Source organism: Cyprinodon variegatus, unplaced genomic scaffold (genome assembly GCF_000732505.1).
Source record: "Cyprinodon variegatus isolate N-32 unplaced genomic scaffold, C_variegatus-1.0 Scaffold510, whole genome shotgun sequence".
Taxonomy (NCBI): domain Eukaryota; kingdom Metazoa; phylum Chordata; class Actinopteri; order Cyprinodontiformes; family Cyprinodontidae; genus Cyprinodon; species Cyprinodon variegatus.
The window spans coordinates 354,664-369,956 of record NW_015150963.1 but is presented as its reverse complement, the minus strand read 5'-3'; the positions used below and the strand labels follow the sequence as shown (position 1 = coordinate 369,956).

The 15,293-nt window shown below is 38.5% G+C and overlaps 1 protein-coding gene across 4 annotated transcripts in view; it reads left to right on the top strand.

Annotated features, from left to right (window-relative positions):
* prx (periaxin) overlaps positions 1-13,611 on the top strand; it is a 42,556-nt gene extending 28,945 nt beyond the window's left edge. For 2 of the 4 annotated variants that reach the window (XM_015390748.1, XM_015390752.1), the window contains exons 7-9: positions 337-575; positions 678-11,536; positions 11,758-13,611. In XM_015390748.1, the coding sequence (XP_015246234.1) occupies positions 337-575; positions 678-11,536; positions 11,758-12,029 (11,370 nt within the window). In that variant the 3' untranslated portion in view covers positions 12,030-13,611. Of the gene's footprint in view, positions 1-336; positions 576-677; positions 11,537-11,660 lie in introns of all 4 variants that reach the window. The other 2 variants (XM_015390749.1, XM_015390751.1) reach the window with 2 other exon arrangements.
* The last annotated feature ends 1,682 nt before the right edge of the window (positions 13,612-15,293 follow it).

Genomic DNA, 15,293 nt, shown 5'->3' with positions numbered 1-15,293 from the left:
TACAATGTAGCTTGCCACCATCAGTGTGTGAGTGTGTGTGAATGGGTGAATGAATGTAGTGTAAAGCGCTTTGGTCAAGTCTCCTGACTTGGAAAAAAGGTGCTATATAAGTACATACCATTTACCATTTTAGAGCAGTGCGCTTGTGCCCTGAGACACAAAGGCAGACCACTGCTCCCCTAGGGGATGGGTTAAATGCAGAGGTGAATTTCTCCAGTGTGAGATCAATAACGTTCAGTTGTTATTATTTAAATGTACCATGTCATTGAAAGTCTATTAGTTCAAGCTGTCATGTTTCACATTGAAATACCATTTAAAAATGCATTTCTGTTCCAGAGTGTAAAAGGTGTGAAATCATTCAAGACCCAGAAGAAAAGAGGGGGGCGTTTTGGTTTAAAGAGGCTGAAAGAAAAGCGCAAGGAGGAACTGGTGATAGAGGGGACACCCCCAAGGCTAGAGCCAGGGGAAGTTGATGTTGAGTTTTCACTTCCTAAAATAAAACAGAGGAAGAATACGAAGACTGATGTAGACGTCAGAGGAACAGGAAACATGGCAAAGACAAAAAGGAGGATCAGGTTAGTTAAAATATGTGTCAAATACTGTAATGCTAGGATGTGACAAATGATATTTTTCTGCTTTAAATACCTGAATTTCCTTTGTGTTAAACAAATTTGCAGGTTTCCCCATATGAAAGCCAAGGCGTACAGTGGAGCAGGGGGACAGCTTGAAGTTGAGGGACATGAGAATATCCCTCCATCGGAAATACCTGCGGCTAAAGTTAAAACCAAAGCAAAGGGCCACAAGTTTGGAATCATGTTTCCCAAGACTAAACACTCAAAGTCGGGTTTATCTTCTGAAAGTGGATCAGTTGAAGTGAGTCCTAAAGAAATAAACATCAAACCAAAATCAGTGGAGATCAGTTTGTCTGGTAAAGAACAAAACACTCTGGAGAAGAGAGGCTCAAAGTTTAGTCCCCCGGATGTGGAGTTTGTACTCCCCACGGGAAAAGCAGAAGCCTCTTTGGCCACCGTGAAAGGAACCACAGAGATCAAAGCTCCTAAAGTAGACATCAAAGGAGATGCTGATGTACCTCAAGGGAAAGTAAATATAGATGTAAGCAAGGAAGATTCAAAACTCAGAATGCCAAAGTTTAAACTTCCAAAAATGCAACTACCACGTCTTTCTGATGAGGTTGATGGTGAGAAAAAAATAAAAGAAGAAATAAAAATACCTCAGGCTGATATAGATATGCCAAAAGCAAAAGTTGGATGTGATGGAGAAATTAGTCTTCCTGATGTGGAGGTCACTAAACCAAAAATCAAGGTTGATATATCTGGAAAAGCTGCCTCAGCTCAAATACCCTCAGTTGATATTTCCATGCCAAATCTAAAGGGAAAGTCGGATGCAAGTTACTCACTTCAAGGGCTTGAAGGAGAAGGAAAGTCTGCAATAAAGATGCCTGGCATCAATATTTCTGTACCCGATGCTGGTCTGGAGTTTGATTCAAGACAAAGAATTCCAGATGAAGTTGAAGGCACTGTTAGAGTACCCCAAATCTCTGGGCCAAAGGTCGACATCGTACCAAAGATAAGAACTTCTGGGGTAGATATTAAGGGGCCAGAAGGTGGAGTAAAGGTCAGCCCACCTTCTGTTGATGTCTCTTTACCGAAAATGAAATCAGATTTTGTAGATGTGGATATGGACCATTTTGTGGGTGGTGGTGGAAAGTTCAAGCTGCCTGAGTTTGACGTAACTCTCCCTGAAAAGAAGTTACCAGAAGAAGGTGGGGGCTTTAAATTGCCCAAGGTAGATCTTACTCTTCCAAACCTAAATCCAGTAGTAACTGACCATGAGGGAAAGGATAAATTTCAGCTTCCATCTGTTGACATTTCTCTTCCTCAGTTAAAGGCAGGTGAAGTGGAAGTCAACACTGAGCACAAAACAGTGAAAGGTGGAAAGTTTGAAATGCATGTAAAGCCAATCCCTGAGGGGAAAATGGAGGGAGACATAAATGCTAAAGGACATCTTGAGGGAGCCAATTTTAAAATGCCTTCAATAGATGTTTCTCTGCCTAATCTAAAACCAGAAGGCCAAGTTACAGTTCCAATGTTTGAGGTTGAAGGTGAAAGTCTTCTGCCTTCTGTAAATATATCTATGCCAAAAGGAAATGCAGAGGGAGGCTTTGAAATAGGAAGACGAGATGTAAAAGGAGTACAGCTCAAAGAAATCTCTCTTCCAGCATCAGCTGAACAAGGCAACATTGAGCTTGAGGGAAGTGGTTCCACCAAATTTAAGATGCCAAATTTTGACATTGTATTACCTAAGGGGAAAAACGAAGGGAGAGAAGAGGATACTGAAACTGCTGTCAAAGGAGGAGCAAAAATCCACATGCCATCTCTTGATATTTCTCCTCCTACACAAAAAGACCCTAAAGGGATGAAAGATATGAGCATTGAAGTTCCTGAAATTAACATCAAATTACCTAAAGCAAAGTTGGATTTGAAAGGAACTGATATCAAAGAAGACTCAAAGAAATTTCCTACAAAAGACATATCTCTTCCGAAAGACAGAATAGAAGCAAGTGTACATGTTGAAGAGAAAGGGAAGTTAAAAATGCCTTCATTTGATGTGTCCATTCCTAAGGTGAAGATGGCAGAGGAAAACATTGACATTGGAGGACAATCTGTTGACATCGTCCTTCCAAAAGGCAAATTAGATGTGGACAAAGGAGCTAAAAGTAAAGGACATTTTCATTTACCCTCAGTTGACCTTTCTCTCCCTAAAATACAATCAAAGCGAAATGATGTTAACATCAAAGTGCCGGAACTTGGAAGTGGAGAAGTAAAAGCCCCAACTGTCGACATCTCTCTGCCGAAAGGAACATTTGAAGGTGACATTGATTTTGATAATGAAGCTAAAGGGGTTGGATTCAATGTGCCATCAGTAGATACTGACTCAAGTGCTGAAATTCCTAAAGGAGATGTGAACTTTCAAGGTCCAAAAGTCAAGCGTGACAAGTTTGAAATGCCTAGAATTGACATCTCATTCCCTAAAGGTAAAAAACATGGAGATATTGATATCGACATCAACTCTGGCATTGATGGGAAAATAGAAATACCTTCTTGTGATACTAAACTTCCTAAAGGCAAAGGCAAATCTGGTCTGACTGATAAGGATCTCGATGGAAAGGCAGGGAAACTCAGAATGCCTAAATTTAAAGTTTCTGTTCCGAAATTAGATGCACCAGAGGGTGACCTCAAATTGCATGGAACAGATGTTAAAGGAAAGGTTGAAATGCCAGCTGTCGATATTTCAACTCCGAAAGGAAAAGTAGAGGGAGATGTTGACATTGAAAACCATGCAGCTAAAGGAGCAAAATTTCATATGCCTTCATTAAACATTAACCTTCCAAAGATAAAATCTAAGGAGGCAAAAATTAATGTTAAAAGCCATGAATGTGAAGGACAAACATTTGAACTGCCATCAATGGATATTTCAGCACCAAAAATAAAATCTCCAGAGGCAGATGTCAGTCTCAAGGGTCCAGATGTGGACATTTCAGTTACAGGACCTAAAGATGATGTTGAAATTATTGTTAAAGACCCTGAAATTAAAGGAAGAAAGACAAAAGTACCTACATTCGACATTTCAATGCCAAGGGTAAACTTTCCTGAGGGTGAAGTCAAATTAAAGGGTGCAGACTTCAAGAGCAAGAAAATTGAGATGCCAGACATTGATATTTCACTGCCTAAAGGAAAATCGGACCGTGAAATTGATGGGCATGGCTGGAAAGGTGGAAAGTTTCAGATGCCTTCTGTTGATTTCTCTCTACCAAAAATAAAAGCAAAAGGACCAGAGGTCAACATAGAAGGTCCTGAAATTAAACAAGGAGACATTAACATGCCTGATATTGACCTCTCACTACCAGAAGGAAAGAATGATGAAGTAAAAGGAGAATTCAAAATGCCCAAATTTGATATTTCCTTTCCAAAAACAAACTTACCTGAGGGCCATGTTGATGAATCCAAGGTTAACATTTCTCTACCAAAACAAAAGGGAGATGTTGATGGCCACATTGGCAAGGAGGGGAACTTTCAACTGCCATCTATTGATGTTTCTCTGCCTAAAATAAAAGCAAACAAATCTAAAAGTGATTTTGAAGGTCCAGAACTAAAAAGTGACGTCACAATACCAAAGGGAAAAATTGAGGGTGATCCAAGTTTCAGAGGCCCTGGTGTAAAAGAAGAGTATAAATTACCAACATTAGAAGCCTCAATTTGCAGAGGAAAAGCTGATGTTGACTTTGAAGTTGAAGACTCCGAGATTATATCTGGCATGGTTAAAATGCCAAAATTCGATGTCTCCTTGCCTAAAGTAAGTCTTCCTGAGGGTAATAGCAAAATAAATGAACCAAGCATCAAGGTGGGGAAGATTGAGATGCCAGACATTGACATATCAATCCCAAAAGGAAAAACGAAAGGGGAAATTGAAACTAAAGGACATGCCAGTGAAGGTAGCAAGTTCCAAATACCTTCAGTTGACTTTTCTCTACCTAAAATCAAAGTTAACGTATCTGAACCCAGTGTTAAAAATCCTGATGTTCAAGGTGTAAAAATGAATATGCCTTCCCCTGATGCTTCAATGCCTAAATTTGAGTCTCCTGACTTAGAGGTCAGCCTTCACCGTCCAGATATGGATGTTGATCTTTCAACACCATCATTAAAAAAGGATGGTGATGTCAACATTGAAGAAATGGACATTAAAGGAAGAAAATTTAAGATGCCAAAATTTGATGTTTCTTTACCAAAGATAGGACTCCCAAAAGTTGATACAAACATAGGACCAGAGATGAAAGAAAAAACAAAAATTACAGCTGATTTTTCACTTCCCAAAGCTAAGGGACCAGAGATAAATGTTGAGGGTCATGAAACTGCAGGTGGGAAAATACATTTGCCAACTTGTGATGTTTCTCTCCCCAAAACAAATCCTCCGAATATAGATGCTAGTCTTAAGGCCCCTGGTTTAAAAGGAGGAAAAATCAAAACACCTGCTGTTGATATTTCCCTTCCTAGAGGAACAACTGATGGTGACCTTAATGTTGAGGCCCCTGAGTTTAAGAGTGGGAAGTATAAAATGCCTAAATTTGATATCTCTTTACCAAAGGTTACTCTCCCAAAAACTGATGTCCGTGTTGAAGGGCCAGATATAAAAGATGATATGGAAATGCCAACTGCTGAGATTTCCCTGCCAAAATTCAAGACCGATATAGAAACTGATGTAGGCAGTGGTAAAAGTAAGTTTCACATGCCCTCGATTGATATCTCTTTTCCTACAGTCAAAGTAAAGGAGGCTGATATTGATATGCAAGGCCCTAAGATCAAGGGCGACATGCCACTCTCTTCAGACATAGACATTACCATCAAGGGCCCTGAGCTTCAAGAAGACACGTTTGACCCACCAAACTTGGATGTTTCACTTCCTAAAGGTAAAGCTGATGGTGACGCCAGTGCTGAAGTTAAGGGTGGGAAATTCAAGATGCCAAAATTTGATATTTCTCTCCCAAAAATTAATCACTCAAAGGTTGAGGTCAGTGCTGAAGGACCAGATATGAAAGGAAAACTTGAGAAGCCAACCACTGACGTGTCATGCCAAAAGGCGAAGAAATCTGTAGATGTAAATGTTGAAACTGGCAAGGGAGGCAAATTTCATATGCCCATGGTGGATTTTTCTCTTCCAAATGTTAAAGCAAAGGGAGGAGACATCAAGGGTGATTTGTCCCTATCTAACGTAAAATCTCCTGAGGTAGATGTCAGTCTTATCTCATACCCCAAAGGTAAACCTGAGGGTGGTTGTGAGGTCGAGGGCCCTGAGGTGAGGGGGGGTAAATTGAAACAACCAGAAATTGAGTCAGAAAGTGATTTGAAGATAAAAGGCTCGGATTTAAAAACAAGAAAAATTGAGTTGCCAGACATTGATTTGTCACTTCCCAAAGTAAAAGTGGAAGGGGGTAGTGAAACTGAAGAATATTCTGTAAAGGGAGGCAAATTCCACATGCCAAACATTGACTTTTCTCTTCCTAAAATGAAAAAAAAGGAAACTGAAATCAATATTGAAGGTCCAGAATTTAAGGGTGGAAAACTTAATATACCTAAAACAAATTTTTCACTCCCCAACGAAAAGATTGATGCTGACCTAAGTGTCGAAGGGCCAGAAATAAAAGGAGGAAAGGGGAACATGCCCAAAGTTGATATTTCATTTCAGGAGTTAAGTCTACCTGAGGCTGGTCTTAAAGTTGAAGGGAGTGAATTTAAAGGAAAACCTGAAATCCCAGGTGCTGACATCTCAGTTATTAAGGAAAAACTTAAGGGTGATATAGATATTGAGGGACAAAGTGGTAAAAAACCCAAATTTCAATTGCCCTCAGTAGATATCTCCTTTCCTAAAATAAAAACAAAAGAAGCTGATGTGGCTATTGAAGTACCTGAACCCGAAGTTGAAAATTCACTTCAGGGTGGACAATTGGAGGTTGATCTAAATTTTAAACAACCTAAAGTTAAGGAAAGTAAACCTAAAATGGCCAAAGTCAATCTTCCAGAGGGTGAGTTCAAAATGAAAGGACCTAAAGTCAAAGGAGGCAACTCTGAGATCCTAGATATGAATATATCCCTAGGGGAAGAACATGAAATTGGTTTGCCCTCCAGCAAAGAAGGCAAGTTTAAAATGCCTTCAGTTGACATTAATCTTCCTAAAATAAAAGCTAAGGGACCAGATTTAAATGTAGAGGGTCCTGACATTGAAGGAGGAAAGATCAATATGCCTGATGCTGATGTTTGCCTCTCCAAAGGAAAGATTGAATCTGAATTTGATGTTGAAACTTCTGAGATTAAGGGTGGGAAGTTTAAATTACCTAAATTTGACATTTCTTTACCAAAAGCAAGTTTCCCAAAGACTGATGCGAGTGTCGAAGGGCCAGATGTAAAAGCACAAGTAGAAATACCAGGGGCAGACATTTCACTCCCAGAAGCAAAGACTAATGTGGAAATTGATGTTAACACTGGTACAAGCAGCAAGTTTCACATGCCCTCGGTTGATTTTGCTCTGCCTAAAGTCAAAGCAAAGGGAGATATTGATATACAACGACCTAAAATCAAGGGGGATTTTTCACATCCTAAAGCCGAGTTACCAGAGGTGGATGTCAGCCTCAATAGCCCAGAGGTTGGAGGAAAAATTAATCTGCCAACTGTTGATATTTCACCTTCCAAAGGAAAGGTTGATGGTGGCTATGAATTTGAGGGTGTTGAGGGTAAGAAGGGTAAGTTAAAAAAGCCAAATATTGACATGACTTTACCAAAAGTGACTCTTCCAGAAGGGAATCTTAAAATTCAAGGCCCAAAAATCAAGGCAGGAACCATTGAAATGCCAGATCTTGATATATCAATTCCAAACCCAAAAGCTGAGGGAGAATTTGACACTGAAGGACATGTAAAAAAAGGAGGCAAGTTTCATTTACCTTTTATACATCTTCCTGACATGAAAGCAAAGGAGCCACAAGCCAACCTAACATGTCCTGAGGCTGATGTTGACATTAGGGCTCCAGATACAAAAGGAGGAAAAGGTGGAAGGTTTCACATGCCAACTCTTGATGTAAACATGCCAAAATTTGACCTAGACCTAAGCTTGCCATCTGTTTCAAAACCTAGTGGCCCTAAAGGCGAGGTCAGTGGACCTGATACATCTGCAGATTTGGAGATGTTGAATCTCAAAGGTGATCTCAAACCAGAGCAAATAAGAGTAAAGACTTTAGATGTTGAAGGTTCAGCTGCATCAGTAAAACTTCCCTCAGTTAAACTGCCAACTGTTGACATCTCAGCCCCAAAAGTTGATCTAGACTTTGGCCTCAACAAACCTAAGGGTGATGATGTAAAAGTAGAGCTTTTGAAAGCAGAGGGAGGGCGACCTTCTTCAGGGGGCAGCTTTGATATACCTGATGTCTCTCTCAAAGTGCCAAGTTTCACTTTACCCAGATTTGGTGCAAAGTCAAATAGTAGTAATTTGGAGGTATCGGGACAGAAAGATGTTTCCCTCCATCAGCCGAATGTTGAAGGTGAGATTAGGGCACCATCAGTAGAATTTGACAGAGATGGAAAAGTCAAAGTAAAGAAACCCAAAATAAAAATGCCTTCATTTGGAATATCTAAAAAGGATACGGATGTATCTGTGTCTTGTCCTGATGTTGATGTTAAAGTACAAAAAGGAAAACCAGAATTACCCCACCACGATTTCAGGACTGAGGGCCCAGACCATAAAGTAAAGCATAAACTTAAGTTTCCCAAGTTCAAAATGTCATCACCAAAGGTTCAACTTTCAGAGGGAGAGGTGGAAGCGGAAGTGGGTAGAAAGAAGGGCTTTTATGGACCTGATGTCACTCTTCAATTGCCAAAGTTCTCAATGCCAGGATTTGGGTCCAAAGAGAGAAACCTAGATAAACCAAGTGGTGAACTTCAAGCCCAGCCCAAAGTCAAGATGCCTTCTGTTGAGCTATCACTCCCAGAAGCTAAAACACAAGAAATGGAAGTTCTTCTCCCTAAAGCAGAAGTTGATGTTTCAGAAGCAGATATCGAAGGTTATGAGGGAAATCTTAAAATTCCTAAAATGGATGTTACAATCCCCAAAGTAGACCTAGATGTATCGCTGCCAAAAGGCAAATCTTCAAAGAATGACGGACTTGATGTGGAACTTAAAGGAGATGAAGGGAAATTCAAAATACCTCAAATAACTATGCCATCAATAGATGTCACTCTTCCAAAAGGAAAACTTAAAAGTCCCAGTAATCCTAAAACTGAAATGGGGGATGATGGAGGCCAGTTTACACTACCCTATGTCAAAATGCCCAATATTGATATAACTGTACCAAAAGCTGATATTTCACTTCCAAAAGTAAAACCAGAGATCTCTGAAACCAATATGAAGGGGAACACGGAGCAGAAGTTTAAAATGCCCAAGGTTGAAATCTCTCTTCCCAAGAGTAAGCTCCAAAACGATGAGGCACAGGAAAAAATTGAAGAAACAGGTAAAATCAAAATGCCTCACATAAAGATGCCACACGTTGATATCTCTCTTCCCAAGGGTAAAACTGAAAGTCAAGATGTAGAAATCAGAGGTGAAGAGGGAAAACTCGAAATGCCACAAGTCAACATTCCTTCTGTCGATCTTTCACTTCCTAAAGCAAAAGCTAAAGGTCCAAATGTTCAGGTAGTGGGCAGTTCTGAGCAAACCTTCAAGTTACCTTATAGTAAAATGCCAGATATTGATGTTTCTCTGCACAAGGGAGAGCTTAAAGGTCCAAATGTAGAGATTGAGGGAGAAAAGGGAACTTTTAAGATGCCACATATTAGTATGCCATCCCTTGAAATATCCCTACCAAAAGGAAAGGTTGAAAGTATAGATATTGAAGCCAGTGGAGGAGAGAAGGTCAAAACACCAAATGTAAAAATGCCTTCAGCTGACATATCAGTCATTAAAGGGGAGATTGAGGATCAAGATACTGAAATTACAGGAAATGTTGGAGGAAAATTGAAAATGTCTCCTCTAAAAATGCCACATGTGGACTTTTCTGAACCAAAAGGGAAAGGAGTTCCAGATGTTGGGATTAGTATGCCTTCAGTTGATCTATCATTGCCCAAAGGAGAATTCAAGAGTCCTGGGGCTGGGATAGGAGGTACTGAAGGCAAAATAAATATGCCTCATCTAAAAATGCCAAATGTTGACATCTCCCTACCCAAAGGTAATTCTGGCAAAAGTGAGGGGACAGAGTTTAAAGCAGAGGGACACATACCAGAAGTACCCACGGGAGACATTTCTCTGCAAAAATGTGAAACTACAGGTCCCATCTCTGGCACTAAGAATGGAGGAGGAAAGTTCAAAATGCCAAAAGTTGATATATCTCTTCCAAAAGGAAAACTTTCAGTGGAAGGTCCTGAGGTGGACATACAAAAAGGACAAGTCAACATGCCAAAAGCAAGTGCAGACAAACCTAGTGGTAAAAAGGAGGCAGAGGAAGGAACAATCAAACTTCCACATATCAAGATGCCTAAGGTGGATCTTTCTTTTTCTAAAAGTAAGGGTACTGAAGTCCCAACTATGGAGATGGAAGTTAAAGGCCGAGATGCTGAACTTCCAAAAGAAAAAATGTCACTCCAAAACGATAACTTAACCAAAGAGGCAAAGCCTGATCTGAAGGCTGATTTGCATGTTCAAGGCGAGCAAAAAGGTCTAAAGCTGAACTTGCCAGCAACTGATATTAAAAGTTCAAAAGAAGAAGCAGAAGTAAACATAGGACTTCAAAGAGTTGAGGGTAAAACAGACAAGAAAAAAATAATATTACCAGATTTGGATCTAAACGCATCAGGAAGTCAGAGTAAAAATAATGGGGGCAAGGTCAAAGGTCCAAAATTCAAGATTGGGATGCCAAAAATGAAAGGTGACAAAGATGTAAAGTTAGAAAAAGAACAATGTAAGGATGATGTCGAACAGAATAGCCATAAAACTGACAAGGGTCAAATCAACATCACAGCTCCGGAGGTAGTGTTACCAAGCATTAGTTTCAAAACAGACTCTGACAGCAATGGAGGCCCTTCCTCTTCTAGTAAAGAAATCAAAGTCCCTAGAATACCAGATATAGAGTTTGATATTGGGACATCACAAGATGAAGATGATGAAACAGAAATGGAGAAGAAAGTAAAAATCCCCAAATTTGGTGTCCCATTACCCTCAATCTCATCTCCTGAAAGACATATGGATTTCTATGGATCAGAAATTTTCTATGATGGCCCCAAAAAACCCAAAGTAAAGAAAGCTGTTTTTGTCATGGTGAATCCAAATGAAACGGAGAAGGTAGCTGCAAACATCTCCTTTCCAAAAAAGGAGACGGCAGCTGAAAATGATACAGAAGATGTCACAATGAAGATAACCAAAACCAAAACGAAGCCTAACTCTGGGAAGTCTAAAGAGAAATCATCTGAAAGAGAAGCAGAAGAAGAGGAAAAGTTAAAGGGGGCGAAAATTAAAATGCCAAAATTTTCATTTTCTTCAGGTAAATCAGGGTCTGCTGATGTCCCTACGAAAGGAGATGGTTCAAGCTCAAGTCTCAATGGAGAAAAAGATGCAAGTCCTTGCAAGGACTCCAAGGATGATAAAGGAGCATTTGGGGGTAAAATCAAACTTCCAAAGGTGGTGTTTACTAGTCCTTACAGCAAGATGACAACAGGGGATAAAATAGAAAAAGATTTATCGTCAGAAGTGGTAAAGGGAGATCTCAACACATTTGAAACTACATCTAAAATGTCCTCAAAGGAAGTGGTGTCATCTCATGCCAGAACAGAGATGTTGGACAGGGACAGTTCAGAGTCTCCTGTTGTTCTTGGCGCAGAGTCCACCTCAACAAATGTTCAGATGTGGAGTGAAGTGGAGGCAGAGGAAAAGGAATCCACCAGCTGGTTCAAGATCCCAAAGTTCACACTGAAGCCACATGCAACAGGTAAGGACAAAATCGTATTTAACCAAGGCTGTCAAAGTCTCATAATTTCTACTGAGTGGATACTACGTATATAGGTGCATATATATGTATAACATCTCTGTTCCTGATTTTTCTCTCATCAAAGACAAAGTTTCCTTTCAGTCCTAAGTTCTTCACCTATCCTTCCCACTTTTCCTTCTTTCCTCTCTGTATCCTATCTGCCACTGTTTCCTGTGCTGCAGGCTTCCTCCAGATAACACCAGAGGGCTCCCCTAAAGCCCAGCACAGGGGTGAGCTGGGAGGGGAGACTGCAGTCTCTGGGTTGTTTTCCCTCCACACCTCGGAGTTTGACTACACCAGCCAGCACATGTCTGAAGAGCACAACGTATCCTCCACAGTGGAGGAGACTGTCACAACAGTAACCAAGACAACAAGAATCACTAACCTGGTTACCACTGAGACGAGAGCCTGCGAAGCTTCAACTACTCAACAAGTGTCTGATTTTAAATACTGAGATTGCTGTACTAATATCTTAAATACCTTTTGATTATTTAGTTGTTGTGAAGCTGTTTTTTAGGCTGACGAGGTTGCAGTGTTCTTTTAATGTGGAAAAATAAAAGTTTATATTTTATATATTTTAGGTTAGACATGATTGTGACTGACTGCAAGGACTTTATATCAACCAGTATTGATATCAGTATTACAGCTGAAGAGTTTAAGCTGGGATTTTTTCTTTAACATTTTACTATTTTTGTTGATTATTACGTTTTGTCAGGTTAGTTCTAACTATTTATCCAGTTATGTCAAGCACAATCTAAATATATACAGGTTGTGTTATCCTTGTATTTTTGGTTGTGTATTAGAAGTGCAAAGATATTCACAATTTACATCTAAAAAATCAATCTGAGTTTTTATGAAGAGGTCAAAAGAAATTAGTGCAGAGCAACAAATACAGACTGGGGTATGTTTATGTAAATATCTCTGTAGTATAGCTTTTTTTTAAAACTATATTGCTTTAAAGCTAAATGTTATTTTAATATTCATAAAAGTTTTTTTTTTTTTGATCCAAATATCTGGTTTGTTCTGTTTGAGGTAAAAGTTTGATATTTTACAGATGATAGCCAGTTTGTTTCTAAACTAGACGATAATTGAAGGCATTTAGTTGGTGCTATGTCCCAGCATTTATCAGTATGTGTAAGCAGAACGTTCTGGACTCTTTCTACGGTAGGGATCAAACCTGCAACCTTTCGGTTGCAGGTTGCTCTCAAACATTTAGGCCAACCTGCTGCTAGTCTATATTTTTTCGCTGTGGATTTACTGGGAATTGCACTAATTTCTCAGAAATCTAGATTCAAAACTGTTATGGTGGGGCATTTTTTTTTTTTCTTCTTTACAAACATTTTAAACTAAGTATGGGAATTTAAGGGATTTGATTTAAAGATTAAAACAAGATCATAGAAAAGGTTCTAAATCTTAAATCTTTTGCCAAAATGTTTTTGTTTCTTTTTTTTTCTTTTCTTTTTTTTTTTTGGCACTTGCGATGAAAATGAGGAGCCAAAGTGTAGCAAAATGTGTAAATAAAACCAATGAGGTTAAGGCACTATTTGCTTTAATTCAATTTACATTTCTTATTTAATGCTGTCCTACATTAATTTATATGCAATAAGCAAAGCAAAACCTTAAACTTACTTTTTTAAAAGTGCCTGCAATTCAATACATTCACCTAAAATAAAAGTTTTTGTTGTAGCTTTCAGATCAGTTTGATCACTAAAATGAGGAAATGGTGCATACAATTTAGGAAAAAAAGGATGTTCAAAATAGGCTTAGCAAAATATTTAAGTGAAAGTAAACTATTTGAGAACACATATTTTTGATTTGTTTAAGAAATGGAATGAAGCGGCTTTTAAAATGTTGATGGAGTTTTGCAGGTGGGAATCTGTTTTTTAATATAAGGGAAGGTCTGCTGTATGTGGAAAGATGTTTTTACTTTTCTGGATGGATTATGTGATTATATTTATTTGGATTTTAAGGTTGTCAGAACAAAGTGTTGTGCAAGAACTACATTGGACATAGTGCTACAGCAATAAAATAGTATTCACTAGAGTTGGTTGTTTTCTGACATTTTTTGCTATCCTTGTATTTTTACATCTTTTCTCCTGCACAAATGAAGACAGTATTTTAGGCAAGCTTCTATGATTACTTAGTATAACCAATTTGTGGATTTAGGCTTGATCAAACATTTTATATATATATATATATACGGATTTTCTTGGATTTTTCTCAAGCATTTTACATGCAGCACATGGTTTATACAAATTGATTTATATAAGGATAAATTGATTTATATATAGGAAGATTTTTTTTTTTGAATGTCTCAAAACTGAGATCAATACTAAAATCGAAAAAAGTAAGAAGGTCGAGTACTTTTGAAACCCTCCTTTAAAATTTGCCAGTAAATCTTAAATAGAGGAAAATGTAATTTATTTTAAAAATTTTCCTAATTTTAAACCTTCCTCTTTTATCTCAGTATTGCCACATTTAGATCTTTTTAATGACATGACAAACTTGTATTTGGGTTTTTCCAATTCATTCATTAACCAAACTTAATAGAGCTGCTAACTTTAAACGACATGAGAAACCTCAGATGATCATTTCTGAGCTCGGCAGACTTCCGACAAAATAAGTAAGTCAAATTGGGGCACACTTTGAATGGAGTCCAAGGTAACGCCTCAATCTCTCCTTGTGTGAAACCATTGGCATCACAAAACAAATCTGCAAATATGTCAGGAAGAGAATTGTGGACTTCCATAAGTCTGGATCATCCTCAGGTAAAATTTCCAGATATAAAAAATTATCCTCAAGTATAAAACATACTTGGTAGGACTTTGTCTCCCAAGATTTTGTTCCAAAATGCTTTAATCAGCCCAGGAAAAAAAAGTGAAAGACCTTTTGAAAATAGCACAGAAGCCTCCTCAATTGGACGTATGGTGCTAGTGGAACCATGCTATGAAATGCTTTGCTGAAGGAGGGACGGCTTCACTCCACAATAAAGCAAGAGGAAGAAAAATACATGATTTAAAAAGATCTATAAGAAAAATATTATGCTTTAATCAAAATCCTACGTCTCTGAAAAATGGGGGCGGAGCTAGAGGAGGGCATGGTCATGGCCTAGCTAATCTATGGCCACTCCTACCAGGGGATTGTTCCCATGTGGATGTAATTCACCACTAATGGAAAAGCAGTTCTTCTCTGAATCAGAGACCAGCAGCAATGATAATGTTCTATTAATAATAACAATCTATTAAACAATAAACTGACAACAAAAATACGGGAAGTTATTATTCACAACTATATACTGCAATTTAGGGTGACTAAAATAGAATTCCTGCTCTTTTAAGAATCAGTCCTTTATGTTTTCATTGAGGAGAGTTTTTGTCTCTGCACTCATTTAGTCTTCTATATATAAAAACAGTTGCTCATGCAATTTAACGTAGACCTCTAAATTATTAATGTAGAAAACAGATGTCAACATGAATGAAGCAGGAGTTCAGGAAAATCTGATTTGTGTGCTGTGATGTATTTGGAAGCTATAGATTGTGTGACTGTTGATTATGCTGTTGGGATAGTTTACTTTGGAACTGGTTCCTGCTCCTATAAGTTTTCTGGCCACCCAGAAAACTAATAGTTGAGAGGGTACATTGGTCCCTGCCACCATTTCTGAAAGGTACGTTCATTTTCAAATATTCAGTAAATATTTGTGGCTCCTTTGTTATGAATT